This window comes from Tympanuchus pallidicinctus, unplaced genomic scaffold, assembly GCF_026119805.1.
Source record: "Tympanuchus pallidicinctus isolate F22 unplaced genomic scaffold, pur_lepc_1.0 scaffold1, whole genome shotgun sequence".
Lineage (NCBI taxonomy): Eukaryota > Metazoa > Chordata > Aves > Galliformes > Phasianidae > Tympanuchus > Tympanuchus pallidicinctus.
This window is the reverse complement of record NW_026294618.1, coordinates 75,198,668-75,212,979: the sequence shown is the minus strand read 5'-3', so window position 1 is coordinate 75,212,979 and position 14,312 is coordinate 75,198,668. Positions and strand designations below refer to the sequence as shown.

Sequence of the window (14,312 nt, the reverse complement as noted above, 5' to 3'; positions counted from 1 at the left end):
TACTGAAAACATTGCCTAAACATCAGGTCAACGCATGCCTCTTACTGCTGCAGCCTGTAGGGAGATGGATGTCTGGCCCTACTGCTGTCCTTATGTAACTTTTCAGCAGGTTGTGTCTGGGCAGCTATTTCGAAGTGCAGTCTTTGCTGTCGAACCCCCGATGGGCCCAAGCTTGAGAGGAGGAGGCAGCTGTACCGCGCTGCGGCCTACACGCAGGCACGGGTTGCCCGGCCGGGTTAAGGCGGCAGCGCGGCGTGTCGGGGCCGGGCCTCCAGCCGCGCGTGCGGCGGATTCCCGCCGCCTCCTGCCCAACATGGCGCAGGTACGGCCGCGGAGCGGGGCGAGGGGCGCTCGTCCCTCGGCTGCGCCACGGCTGGCTAGGCTCGGCTAGGCTCCGCTAGGCCCGGCGGAGCCGCCACGCGACTGAAGGCGGCGGGGGCCGCGCGGCGCGCTGCGCTCGGACGGGTATTTACGGTACGGGCGCGCGCGGGCGGCCGTTACGGTAGCGGGGGGGAGGGGGAGGAGGGACTACGTGCGCGGGGGCGGGGCGGGCAGTGCTGCGTGCTCGGCCCCGCGAGGCGCGTCTCCCTCGCGAGCTCGGTGAAAGGATTTGGCGCCAGGCGGGTCCGCTCTGCAGCTGCCGCAGCCGCACGAACCAGCCGCGCCACCCGCCCACCGCCTCCCGCCGGGGCCTCGACCCAGAGCCGCCGCCGCCCGCCCGAGCCCAGAGCCGCCCGCGCGCCGCCCAGGGATCGAGCCGCCGCCGCCGCCATGAGCTGCTCGCCCGTCAACGTGAAGAAGCTGAAGGTGTCGGAGCTGAAGGAGGAGTTGAAAAAGCGGCGCCTCTCCGACAAGGGCCTCAAGGCCGACCTGATGGAGCGGCTCCAGGCCGCGCTGGACCAGGAGGCCGGCGGGGGGGGCCCCGCCAGCAGCGCGGCTGAGCCTGGCAACGGCAGCATGGAGGGGGAGGCGGCCGAGAGCGGCGGCGGCGCCGCGCAGCTCCGCCAGGGGGGAGGCCTCGACCAGGCCGCGGCCTCGGCGGCGGAGGACGACGACGAGGAAGGGCTGGAGGCCGCCGATGGCGACCCGATGGAGCTGGGCGAAGAGAACGGCGAGCGGGCGGGGGCCGGGGGCGGCCCGATGGAAGAGGAGGCGGGCGGCGAGGAGGAGGAAGAGGAGGAGGAGGAGGACGAGAACGGAGACGACCAGGGCTTCCAGGAGGGGGAGGACGAGCTGGCCGACGAGGAGGAGGCTGCGGCCGGGGACGCCAACGGGCACGGGGAGCAGCAGCCCCAGGCCCAGCAACCGCCCCAGCAGCAGCAGCCTCCGCCGCTCCTCGCCCCGCGCGCCGCCGCCAAGGAGGCCCCGGGCAAGAGCACTGCCGGCGCCTCGGGACCCGCGGCGGCTGCCTCCGCCGGCCCGGCCGGCCCCGCCAAGCAGCAGCAGCAGCAGAAGAAAGCGGAAGGCGGCGGCGGCGGAGGCCGCCCCGGAGCCCAGGCGGCCGGGGGTGAGTGTGCGCTGCGGGAAGGGGGGAGGGAGCCGTTAATCCCCCCCCTCCCCCCCCGGCCGCGAGGAGCGGGGCAACGGACGGCAGGGCGGTTTCCGGGGCGCGAGCGGGCGCCTCGGGGGAGAGGGCGAAGGGGATTGGGGAGGGGAAAGGAGGGGGGCTTCTACCGCCCCCTCGCCGCGTGGTCCCTTCGAGGCCGCGCGGGGTCTGGAGCCCCGCGGGGGGCGGGGGGCGGGGGTCTAGGGAGCGGGGCCGTTCGCGGGGCGGGGGGAGGAGGGGCGGGAGCGGGGAAGGGACCGGCGGGGGGAGGGGCGGGCGCCGAGGGGCCGCTGGGGCGCGCTGTATTGTGCTAAGGAGCGCCGGGCGGCGTGACGTCACTTCCGGCCGGGGCTCCGCGGGATGGCGCTGGGAAGGCTTGGTACAATGGAGGCGGGCGGAGGCGGAATCCCTGCCCCGCAGGCGGCCTGGCGGCCCCGCGCGGAGCTCCCGCCGCGCACGGCGGCCGAGAGGCGGCGCCGTCGTGCTCTGGCGCGCCGCGCCCCTGCGGGCGGCCTGAGGCGGCGGGGTGCGGGCCGGGCGGCGCCGCGCGGCTTTGTGTCCGCTCCTTGGCGCTGCGCACGGCTGCGGGCCGGGCTTTCGCTCGGCCTCGCGGTGCTTCGGTGGTCGCGGTTCGGGGCGGTTTAGCGGATGGGTTTTGAGTCCCCGGAGAAAACTTGATACGATGTTATTATTATTATAGTGAAAAACGGGATTCTTCCGTGGGCTGCTATTGTTTTGCCGTAGGTGCTCTTGCGCTTTCCGAAGTCGAAAGCATTGTTATCAGATTTTATTTCCAACTGAAGAGTTCCTTCCTGGTGTTAAAGATCATTGATTTTGTTACAGGAGATGGCAAAACAGAACAAAAACCTGGTGAGAAAAAGAGGGGCGTCAAGAGACCACGTGAAGACCACGGCCGAGGATATTTTGAATACATTGAAGAAAATAAGTACAGCAGGTAAATAAGTTTTCCGTGCTGGGCACCATTTTGTCAGTGAGGAGAGGTAAGATGGGCTTACTCTAAAAAAAATGTTTTCTCTTGCACTGGGAGAATGCCTGGCTTCAGTCTTCGCTTTTTTTTTTTTTCCTTAGGGCCAAGTCCCCTCAACCACCCGTTGAAGAAGAAGATGAACACTTTGATGACACAGTGGTGTGTCTCGATACCTGTGAGTACCCGTGCTTTCCTTTGGTCTGCGAAGATACAGTATTGTCTTTAATCTTAGAGCCCCATATTTCAGAAATGTAGAGTGAAATGTTTGGTGACTTACGTTACCAAGCAGCGTAGAGATGTTTGTTCTTTCAGTCTTAGCATACAAAAGGGTACATGAGCCTTCATATTGACAATATGCAGCTAAATTTTTACATAATAATTTGCTGAAGAAATTTTAAATGAAATACTAGTCTTGCATATGGGAAAATTGACTGAGTGTTCAGTATGTATTGATGATGCTTGAAACAACTTGAGAAATTGATAACGATGCACATCATCTTCTCACTTAAAGTACCAATCGTAGTTATGCTAGTAAAATGCTTGGACTGAGTTTCCTGCATAACTCACTGAAGTCTTATTTATGTATCAGCAAGTTTGGGGTTTCTTCTGCTGTTTTCTGAGAAATTTAACAATCAATCAGCTTAAGTCTTCTAGAAAAAAATAAATGACCCATTCATGTATTCTGAGAGTTGGAGGTGGTGTGGAGGTGATTTGTGTAAGTACTACTGTGGTATACCATGACCAGGGTAAAAACTTGTTCTTTTGGGTAAGTATGAGAAGTTAGTGCAGAATTAAAAACTTCAGGTAATGCACTGACTTGCTGGATTCTTAAAATGCCGTGAAATGAGACCTTAAGTTTTGGCTTCATTTGGCATATTTCCTAGTAGTTTCAGGTTTTCTCTTCCTGAGAAATGTTTTGAAATGGAAGGAGGCATTAGTTTACAGCCACGTATTTTGCTGAATGTGCCATTATCTTCTAGCTGCTAACTTGGTGAGTAGCCATCTTTGTGGGAGTTCTTAACTCTCCCAATAACTGACTAGTTGCTACTTGTGATTATTGTATCTAGTAGAAAGTTCTGTTATGGACGAACTGTAACTGAAAGTATCAGCAGGCTGTTGGGAGCACCCAGTCAACCACAGCTTTAAAGAGTGAATTGTGTAACAGCTTGGCTCTCTTTTTTGACTGTCACAATCCAGACCTATAAGAGGTTTAGTGCTCTTAAGTGCTTCTTTTACTTGTGTCTCTGAAGAGCATTTTGACCAGAAATTCTTTTCTTGTGTGTTGCTTTAAAAGTAACCTACGCTGTTTTATTCTTCAGATCTTTTTTGTTTGGTTTTCCTGCAACAATTAGAAGTATTAACAGGAATGCTCAAGACCTAACTATAGCTGCAGATGGCTTTGTGCAAACAAGATCTCCTGTTTGAGAATTGCCAGTAATAAAATGCAGGGACAACTGCATTTTGGTGTGCTTGGGCATCATACAGACTTTCTGCTAGGGCAGAAGATAACTCTGGTTGCTAATTTTACACCTTTCCTGTAACTGTTAAATAGGTTCAGAGTTTCTTCTGTGGATTCCTTACTCTGGGGAATTCAAGTGCCATATCCTGCACCTCATGTTACCACTTTAAGTTGTCATTTTTAAAGCTACTGGAAGATAAACTTGAAACTTTACAGTGCAGCAGCCCTGAAGGATGTCTATGTAACAAAGGTTCCATTTAAAGTTCTTAGGGTTCTCTCAAAATGATAGTTGAGTTCATGCTGAGATTGTGATTGGTTGGGTTGTTTTTTGTTGTTTTTCTTTACACAAAATGAGCTCACTTATCACGTGCTGTGTGCTTATCTGCACTTAACTGACTTTATTTTATTGGCTTAATCTAATTGGACTTGCTAAAGGACTGTATGTCTCCTGAAGACGACGGTACTACTTGCAGTACTTAAACAAAAATACCTGAGTTTGCATTTATCTGCTTTCAGACACAAGGAGTAAGGCTTTGCAAAAAGGTATCTAGCAAGTAGCTCAAAGAGCATCATGCGTATTCCAGATATTCTGCATTGAGCAACTGACAAAAAAAGGTTGTGATATGTGAGATGGAAGCCAAGTGTTTAGGCAGATCGGGGGGAAAAAAAGCCTGGGAGCTTAATGGTGGAAGATGGCACCTTGCAAATCATCTTTGTTAGTAGTTGTGTTGTCCTCAGTTTTTTGACATGTGTTCAGTTCCTTTCCTAAAAGATGGTTAGCATTTGCCAAATGGCAGCTATTTGTCCTAAAATCACCTTAGAAAACTGAAATCACTATTAATGCATGAAATTGGAAAGCTGTGTTTCGTTGTTTTTTGGTGGTGTGTTTTGTTGTTGTGTTTTTTTTCTTAACTGAAGTACACAATGGTTTTTGTCAACAGATAACTGTGACCTGCATTTTAAAATCTCAAGAGACCGGTTTAGTGCTTCCTCGCTGACCATGGAAAGCTTTGCTTTCCTTTGGGCTGGGGGGAGAGCTTCCTATGGAGTTTCTAAAGGCAAAGTCTGCTTTGAGATGAAGGTAAGACTTCAGTTTTTTGTGGGAGGCTGTTTTGGGTAGCTAAATATTTTACTCTTTATGCTTTGTTTCAGTCTTGCATCTTAAAGAAAGCATTCTTTAACGAGGCTGAGAAATGGCTCTCAATGAGAGATGTCTTAATTTGTGAATCTGCTTTCTTTTTTTAAGAGCTTGATGTGAAAAGAAAGTTGCACATGACATGAACATACAACTTCATGTAGTTTTGAACCAAGAATTTTAGATGGCACTTCAATGCACCAAAACATAAAGAATTAAAATAATAGTCAGCAGCTCACTTGTGTGTACTTTGTGAAGATTTCAGGAAGTTCAGATCTTCCAAAAATAATGACAGAAACAAAATATTGAGGGAGTTTGGTATTTAGCTGACCTGCAGAGGTCCCTTCCTACCTGAATAATTTTGCCTTGTTTACACAGAAGTGTGAGTATTTAGAGGGATGGAATGGAGAAGAGCAATCAGCCTTAGAAGAAACAGATTCCTCCCACTTGTGAGGGAAGAAAATCAGGAGTCACAATGCCAAATATTTTTATTTTGAAGGGCATTAAAGCCTTATTTGGTTAGGATATATGTGGGTATGTGCTTATTCTGTTCACTTCTTCCAAATCTAACTGGTAACATTAACTTGGTGGTGATCCCATTCCTTGGTGACTGTAACTTTGGGAGGACAATAACATGAAACATTGTATTTATTGCCCTGTTACTTTTTAAGCTTTTCCTTGGTCACGTGACTCAAATATTTGTGAAAAGTGGTGGCATAACGGCCGTGTAATTTTTTTCCCACTTCAATTTGGTGACGTTTTATAAAATGCAATTAGAGGAAGAGCTGGTTGCCTTCAGCTTGCAATGCTCTTGGGTGAGATTTTTGAATCTGGTTATGTTGTTTGGTAGTTGGCAACTTGCCCAGGATCTCTGCTCCCTCTGGGAAAGGGATGAGTGTAGTATTTCCCCAGCTCTGTCCAGAACGGTGTTTTCATCTCATACCACACTTTATTGGCAAAGAAATTTGTTGTTAATCCCGAAGTTGTAGCAGAGCTTCTAATTGATAAGGATATATTCCTTGTAGGCTGTAATTTTAATATGCTATCAAGGGGGTTGATATTTGTGACTACCAAGAGAGTGCTATGATTAAGTGCTCTGAAGGTATACGATGTCTTGCATCTGTATCAGTCAAGAGACTTGAATGTTTAATGACTGGTTTGTGATTTCACAGATGTGCTTAACTCTTGTATTTAAGCAAAAATAATAATAATAATAATAATAATAATAATAAAAATAGTTCAGACTTGTAAAGATGTAACCAGAGAATAAAGGTTCTGGATGTTATGTTGATTCTTTCTTGTCGGAGTCTTAAAAAACACAGCATAACTTTTAATGAATAATTTAAAACTAGGTTACAGAAAAGATTCCTGTTAAACACCTGTATACAAAAGACATTGATATACATGAGGTGCGAGTTGGCTGGTCACTGAACACAAGTGGAATGTTGCTTGGTAAGAGCTCAAGTATTTATTTAATTCTGTGTTATGTATTGTCTGTGTGGTTGAAGTTTTCCTTCTGGCTTAGAGAAAAGTGGCTGTGAAACTCAATGATTGTAGTCCATGTGTTTTGGAATGGGGTCTTGAGTTATTCACTGGACATTGTGGGAATTTATTATTGGGACAAACAAGCTTAACTGTTCAAGATTTTTAGAAATATGTGATTTGAGAATTAATTCTCTCTGTGGGTTGTGAAAAACATTCCTTAAAACTTTAAGGAAGTCTTTAAGGATTTACATGTAGTGTCATAAATTGCAATGGCTTTTTTATTACTTCTGTTTTGTGATTATAAGGCTTACTCAAGGAAGAAAAATTTACAGATAATTACTATTCTCTTGGAGTTGATGGGCAGAAATCTTTTTTCTAAAAGGAGCTGGAACAGCAAACAACAACTTCAGTAGATAAAGGGGGAGAAAATTATGGTATTCTTAACTAATAGCTGCTGATGAGATATGTCTGTGGAAAATGTGTATGAATATGGACATTCTGATACCAGCAACTTTCTAGTTATAAGTACTTAAATTCCATCTGAGTTCTTGTGTTTGACACTTGCTGTTAGCTTGTTCCTTGCAGCTTCATCCTCAGCTGTCGCATAGGCTGAATGTCTGCTAAACTCCCTTTAAAATGGGGAGGGGTAAGTGCTACTGGAGGCTTAATTCAGAAGTGCCCTTCTGACTAACTGCGTTACAGGTATACTGATGCACAGGTCTTCAGAGTTTAAGAATACTTACTGTGTCTTTAGCTAGAGTTTCAGCATTTTGTCACCAAGAATCTAGAACCAGTAGCATAAAGCTTTTAAGGTTAGGGTGAGGAAAATGCTGCTGTTCAATTTTAAATGAGAGTATTGAATTCTTCAACGCAAGAAACAGCTGTAGCTATTCTGGGGGTGATAGTTTGTTTTGGCATCAATGGAAATATTCTGAACAGCAGTTCACTTAAGTAATTGTAAAATGATTGCATTTCTCAACAGAAAATACATGTTTTTAATAAGTTGAAATTTCTTCTTCAGGTGAAGAAGAATTTTCTTACGGATATTCTCTAAAAGGAATAAAGACATGCAATTGTGAGACTGAAGACTTTGGTGAGAAGTTTGATGAAAATGATGTGATTGGATGTTTTGCTGTAAGTTTTCTCTTAAGTATTCTCTTGAGGAAAAACATCCTTTAATTTTCAGGCTGCTTTGATGTGAGAAGCAGTAGATCAAATCCAGGAAAACTTGAAGAAAGACAAGTTGTTTAATACATTGAGAAGGTAGAAGTAGCGTGTATAATCAGCAGTGGCTGCTGTCAACCTTTTTCATGTTTTTCAAGGCTTTAAAAAAAACGATCACACCTTAACATGATCATTGACATTTAAAGACTGTCTCCCAATGTAAGGAATTACTTTGTTTTATAATGATATTATAAAAGCTAAATAAACGCAGTTAATATGGTGAAACGGTTAATGCACCTTAACAATGCAGTGTGAATGTTTTTACACAAACTAATGCTTTGTCTGTAAAACAGAATTTTGATGGTGATGAAGTGGAGCTCTCGTATTCCAAGAACGGACAAGAGCTTGGTGTTGCATTCAAAATTAGTAAGGAAGTTCTTGATGGGCGCCCGCTCTTTCCACATGTTCTCTGCCATAACTGTGCAGTTGAGTTCAACTTCGGTCAGAAAGATGAACCTTACTTTCCTGTACCTGAAGAGTATACCTTCATCCAGAAGGTCCCCCTGGAAGATCGGGTTCGAGGACCAAAGGGACCTGAGCAAAAGAAAGATTGTGAGGTAAGATTCCTGGTTGATTCCTGGTTATCTCAGAAGTTGTTGAGGGGAGATGAATGGAATCGTTGGATTTTTAAGCCGTTATAGAAAATTCACCTTTTTGTTTGAAGACTTAAATACTGAGTAATGTGTGACTCTCTCCATACTAGATGTCTATTGGGTTTGCTAGGCTGAGTTGCTTACTAAATATTATCTTGAGCTAGCATCTCAAATATGGAACATGTTGTAATAGGTGGTGATGATGATTGGATTGCCTGGAGCTGGCAAGACTACATGGGTAACTAAACATGCAGCAGCAAATCCTGGGAAATACAACATTCTTGGGACTAATACTATTATGGACAAAATGATGGTAAGTTGATTGTTTGAAGACTTGCTGTAAATCCAAGGTCTGTGGGCGCCAGGGAGTTCCCTTCAATCTAAGTAATCTAAGAAATACATGATCATTATTTGATTGACTGTGACTGTTAAAGATTTTACCAGACTGAGCTACTTGTCATGCACAGCACAGCCAGATTCTGAAGTTTCTTTTGTAATAAGTATCAGTAAGTCATTGATGTTTACCCATTTGTTGTCCTCAGTACAGCAGCTTTGAATCAGTAGTACAATGAGCATACCTTAGATTCAGCTATGTCAATTCACACAAATTCCTTGTTAGTAAAGAAATTGAATCAGAAGCTTGTATTTGTGGTCTTGAAGCCACTGGAAGATAAATTCATAAAAGCAAAATCTCAGTGGTATGGGTTGGGTCTGCTATAACTCAAATTTCTATAGGTTGCAGGTTTTAAACGGCAGATGGCAGACACTGGGAAACTGAACACACTGTTGCAGCGAGCTCCACAGTGTCTTGGAAAATTCATTGAGATTGCAGCTCGTAAGAAGCGGAATTTCATTTTGGATCAGGTAGAAGCTTCAGTAAAAACTTGTTAAGGAATTTTGCTCTAGGCTGTAATGTAGTAATTAAGTGGGATTAAAGTTATATTTTAATAGCGGTTGTTTCACTTGCTGACTTAATGCGCAAAGTTGAGATGCTACTACAAATGCTTTTCTGAACTTCTTTGGGATGTGGGAGGAGTAGTGTAACACTTTGATATGAGCTCGTTCGTTCGTAACTTTGCATTATGCAGCTTCTTTATATCCAGTTATTTGTAAACTTCAATGCAAGCTCTTGTAGAGGTGAAGTCTATACACCATAAGTTGACTTCCTTAACTCTTACAATGACAGCTACGTGTAGTAAGTTACTGCATTTTTTTCAGACAAATGTGTCTGCAGCTGCGCAGAGGAGAAAAATGTGCCTGTTTGCAGGCTTCCAGCGCAAAGCAGTTGTTGTTTGCCCAAAAGATGAAGACTACAAGCAAAGAACACAAAAGAAGGCAGAGGTGGAGGGAAAAGATCTTCCAGAGCATGCAGTTCTCAAAATGAAAGGCATGGAACATAATCCTATACTGTGTTTTAGGATGCTGAATATCTGCTTAAAGGATTAAGTAAACCTGAAATCTAAAAATTTACGTTATCTTAAACAGCTGTACTTAAACAAAACTGGAAGACTATTGTAACTTGTAGGACAACACTATATTGTGTTCCCTCTGCTGCAGTCCTTAACACTACTCATTTATGCTGATATGCTTCATGCAGATGCACAAAGCTGTCTTGGCATAAAGTGCCCTATTTAAGTGACATATTTGGCAGAAACTGATGTTGTGAGTGGAGGCTTATAAAAGAAAAAAAAAAAGCATAGGCAGAATGCTTTCAAGGTTTGGAACAGTACTGGTAACTCCATGGAGACCCTTTTATTTCTTTTGTCACTCTTACCTTTCTTTACTGCTCAAATTACGTAATTTTGTCCCTATGCTGAGAGAATGTTGGGGGTGGGAGGAAGAATGAGAGAAAGGTATTTAAAAATACAGCTTGAATTGTAGCTGAATGGAGATGCTGAATACTCAGTGTTTTTGCAATTATAGGGAACTTCACACTGCCAGAGGTAGCAGAATGTTTTGATGAAATAATCTATGTAGAATTGCAAAAAGAAGAAGCTCAGAAACTCTTGGAACAATATAAAGAAGAAAGTAAGAAATCTCTTCCGCCAGAAAAGAAGCAGAACACTGGCTCAAAGAAAAACAAGAAGAGCAATAAAAATCAGTTTAATAGAGGGCAAAGGGGGCGTGGAGGATTCAACATGCGTGGCAACTTCAGAGGAGGAGGTGAGCCTAGAAATAAGTGTATGAATTTTGGGGACAACAGATACTTTGCAAAAATAAGAAAAAGAGAAGCTTGTCCTACTTGAATTGCAACCATTATGTGACAGTAATGTAGATTTTTGGCTTTGGTTAGTTTTTAATAGCCTGACCTTTAGTGCAAAGCTAATTTTCTGATGTGTTACAACTGAGGATCACAAAAAATTACACTGTGTAGTTTGAGGTACAGTTTACGTTCTTACTATAGATTTAGTGCTTCCTTGTGTCAAATGCCATTTTAAGAGGGTATTTTGTACCCTTACATCACTTGGTCATCATGGAAAAAAGGCTATGTTGAAATCTTTGCATCAGAACTTGTGCAATGAATGTTGGCATCTTGTTTTTTCACCTTCATTAAGAGTCTCTATTTCGAGCTATTTTTTTCTATGTGAGAAACACTTAAGACCTGGCAGTGACTTGAATCAAGCAAACGTTTTCTCTGCAGTCCCAGGCAATCGAGGTGGATACAACAGGAGGGGAGGCAATATGCCACAGCGTGGTGGTGGAGGAGGTGGTGGCGGCGGCGGCAGCAGCGGTGCCATTGGCTATCCTTATCCTCGTGGCCCTGTCTTTCCTAGCAGAGGTGGCTACTCAAACAGAGGAAACTATAACAGAGGTGGAATGCCCAACAGGGGAAACTACAACCAGGTAATGCTTTTGATGGGGGAGTTACTAGTTGATATGCTGTACTCTGGATTAATGTTCTCTTGTTGAAAGACTTGTTAGCTGTGGATAATGGCAAGCTTAGTACACTTAGTTCCATAGCAAAAGATCTAACTTTCCAGCTAAGAGTATGTGCCTAGAGCCCTAAGAAGAGCTAACACTGATGCAGTAGTTTCCTAGTAAGACTTAGTCCTGCTAAAGCTGAAGATTGTTAGGGTTTCTATTCCATGGTAAAGCAGTTCATAGTCTGAGTTTCTGTGACAGACTGTAGAGTTGCCCCATGCAGTTCATGCTTAAGTCTGGTTTATAGTCCAACAGTTTGAGTTTAACTTAGAGCTGGGCATTGCTTTTGATACTGCAAAGGTGTGCAAAAGTCCATATAGGAACAGCTATGCTAATAAGTTGTTTCATTCCCCCGTGGGCTCTGACCTACAACATCCGTAAGTGTTGTTTGACCTTAAGGTCAGAGTGCATCTGTGTTGAAGGTGAAGTCATTTAAAGAATTTTCTGAAAATAGCTCTGTAGAGTCCTTGTTGTGACATCTTGTGTCAAACTATCAAAGACGTACTAGTCTCACTCTTAAACTGTCACAGTATCAGTGAAAGTACTTGAAAACAGTAAATTTGATTACAGAAGAGCCAGCAGATGGAGCCCAAGCTAATAAACATGGCACAGGTTTGTCTAATACAAACAGGAAATGCAGTATTTACCAATATCAAGGAGTCTCTTATACTGTAGCTTTTATTTAAAGTTTTGTGACTTAACTCTTCTATTTTAAGTTGTATGACCCATATCCTTTTGTCCGATCAGATAACATCCTTGTAGCAACTACAGTCTTTCCTAACTAAAAATAGGCAAGCTCTAGTATTTTTAGTTGTCCTAGTGGCAGTTTAGTAGCTGGATATAGGGTGAGTCAAAACTGGATTAGCCAGCTTTCCGGACCATTGGCAACAGTAGTCTGAGTCTGGGGTAAAACCACCAGCACTGAACAGCCAAGTTTTAAGAAGCAGCTTAAAGAGACGGGAGTTTGGTATTACAAACATTACGTTGTTGTTTTAACCCAGACCTGATACTGATAATTGAAAGATTGGGTATAACATGATGTTTTGGTGGCAGTAGAAGAATTGTTGTATTTCTGAAAAGTCTGCATGGATGAGGTGGCTCAAAACTGTGTTGTCCTCTTGCAGAACTTCAGAGGAAGGGGGAATAATCGTGGCTACAAAAACCAATCTCAGGGCTACAACCAGTGGCAGCAGGGTGTAAGTAGCAATAACCGCACTTTTTCCTCTTAATTTGACCGTCGGATGTTTGAGAATGCTTAGAAATAAATGTGTAACCAACACCAGATAGCAGCATCTTCTAATGCCAAGTAATATTATAAATAGTTTTCTCTGCAAAGCTTAATCTGGCTTGATGTATCAGGTATCGGCTATGGCTTATCGGTCTTAATGGCAAGAAGTGTTTGGCTCCGTGATGCTACTGTGAGGAGAATGTAACTGTCCAGTTGTTTTGGAATTTGCTGCTATTTGAGAGGATTTTAATCTCAGGTTCCTGGAGAAGTTAGATATCTGTATAAAAACTTTTTCTGTAAGGAGTGTGTTATGTGATAACACGTTAAACTAACTATTTATCCATTTATTGCAGCAATTCTGGGGTCAGAAGCCATGGAGTCAGCATTATCACCAAGGATATTATTGAATACCCAAATAAATGAACTGATACATATTTCTCCCAAACCTTCACAAGAAGTCGACTGTTTTCTTTAGTAGGCTAACTTTTTAAACATTCCACAAGAGGAAGTGCCTGCGGGTTCCTTTTTTAGAAGCTTTGTGGGTTGATTTTTTTCTTTTCTTTTTTTTGTACATTTTTAATTGCAGTTTTAAAGTGATTCGTAAGAGAACCTCAGCATTGTGCACGATAAGAGAATGTGTCAGTATTTCAGGGTTCTACATTTTATCTGTAAAATGTGACTTTTTTTTTTTTTACCACAACAAAAGTAAAACGTTGCTTTGTACCTGGTGTCTTTTTATTAAAGAATTTTCTCCTTTTTCCCCACTTACCCCAATTTCTAAGAAACAGTCGTGAGTCGTGTCACAATACGATCGAAATATGAGCAACCAGATTCGTGTGGAGGCTCCTTCGTAGCCCTCATGAATATGTAATGTAAAGCTCCATATTACACTCCATCCTCTCTATAATGCTTTTGGGTGGGGAGGAGGGAAGGGGGAGGTAAAAGTTTCTGGCAATAAACTAGGACTTTTTTGTAACATTTGGAATTCAATAAGATGGGGCTGAAGAAGAAACCTGGAGCTAAATAGTGAAGGTGGAGTGTATGTAGAAGCTCTTAAAGTTGTAAAACTTGGTTGCGTTACTTGTGGAGGCTCAAACTTGTGAAGGTACACCACCATAATTTCTTTTCCATTTGTTCTGCATTTTGATTCTGAAAAGAAGCTGGCTTTGCCCATTTCTTATTAAACAAAACTTGTTGTAAATCCAGTTGTCTAATGGGATCTATATGAAGTTAGCTGTGTGTCTGTATAACTTCCCCACAAAATACTGTATACCTAGTGTGCTTGTAGTAGTTACTCCACCATTTTGTAAGCTAATGAAACTGTGAGTCACCCATTTTATATCTAATTTTTAATCATGTCAATTCTCAAATGGGTGTATCTCCTTAGCCTGCTGATTCCTTTTCTCTTTAAAGAAAGTGGGTGGAGAAATTTAACTCTAGACGTTTGTTTGCAATAAAATAAATTCATTTTACTCTTGTTTTGGGATTGTTGCCATCAAGGTCTAAATCCCTTTAAGGCTATAAAGAGGAAGAGAATGTATGGAAGTGACAATGTTGGACAGTTCTGAACTCATTACTTTGTACATGCTGAAATACTTGTGTTTCTTTAAAAAAGTTTCTCTTTAATAATCTAAACCAGTGGTTGCTCTGTTAGAGGTGTATCACGTGTATAATCTCACAGCTTAACGGTTACATGTGTAGGGCAGAAGACTTCTGAGTTTCACTTGCATCA

General features: G+C 43.8%; 1 protein-coding gene across 1 annotated transcript; it reads left to right on the top strand.

The window, feature by feature from the left end:
• Positions 1-620: 620 nt before the first annotated feature.
• HNRNPU (heterogeneous nuclear ribonucleoprotein U) lies at positions 621-14,052 on the top strand. Its single transcript, XM_052673173.1, has 14 exons — positions 621-1,507; positions 2,390-2,501; positions 2,636-2,709; positions 4,935-5,074; positions 6,481-6,580; positions 7,635-7,747; positions 8,131-8,394; positions 8,624-8,743; positions 9,166-9,294; positions 9,649-9,817; positions 10,354-10,593; positions 11,072-11,274; positions 12,477-12,548; positions 12,934-14,052. Exons 1-14 carry the CDS (start codon positions 772-774, stop codon positions 12,985-12,987), a joined length of 2,526 nt encoding a protein of 841 aa, XP_052529133.1. The 5' UTR covers positions 621-771; the 3' UTR covers positions 12,988-14,052.
• The last annotated feature ends 260 nt before the right edge of the window (positions 14,053-14,312 follow it).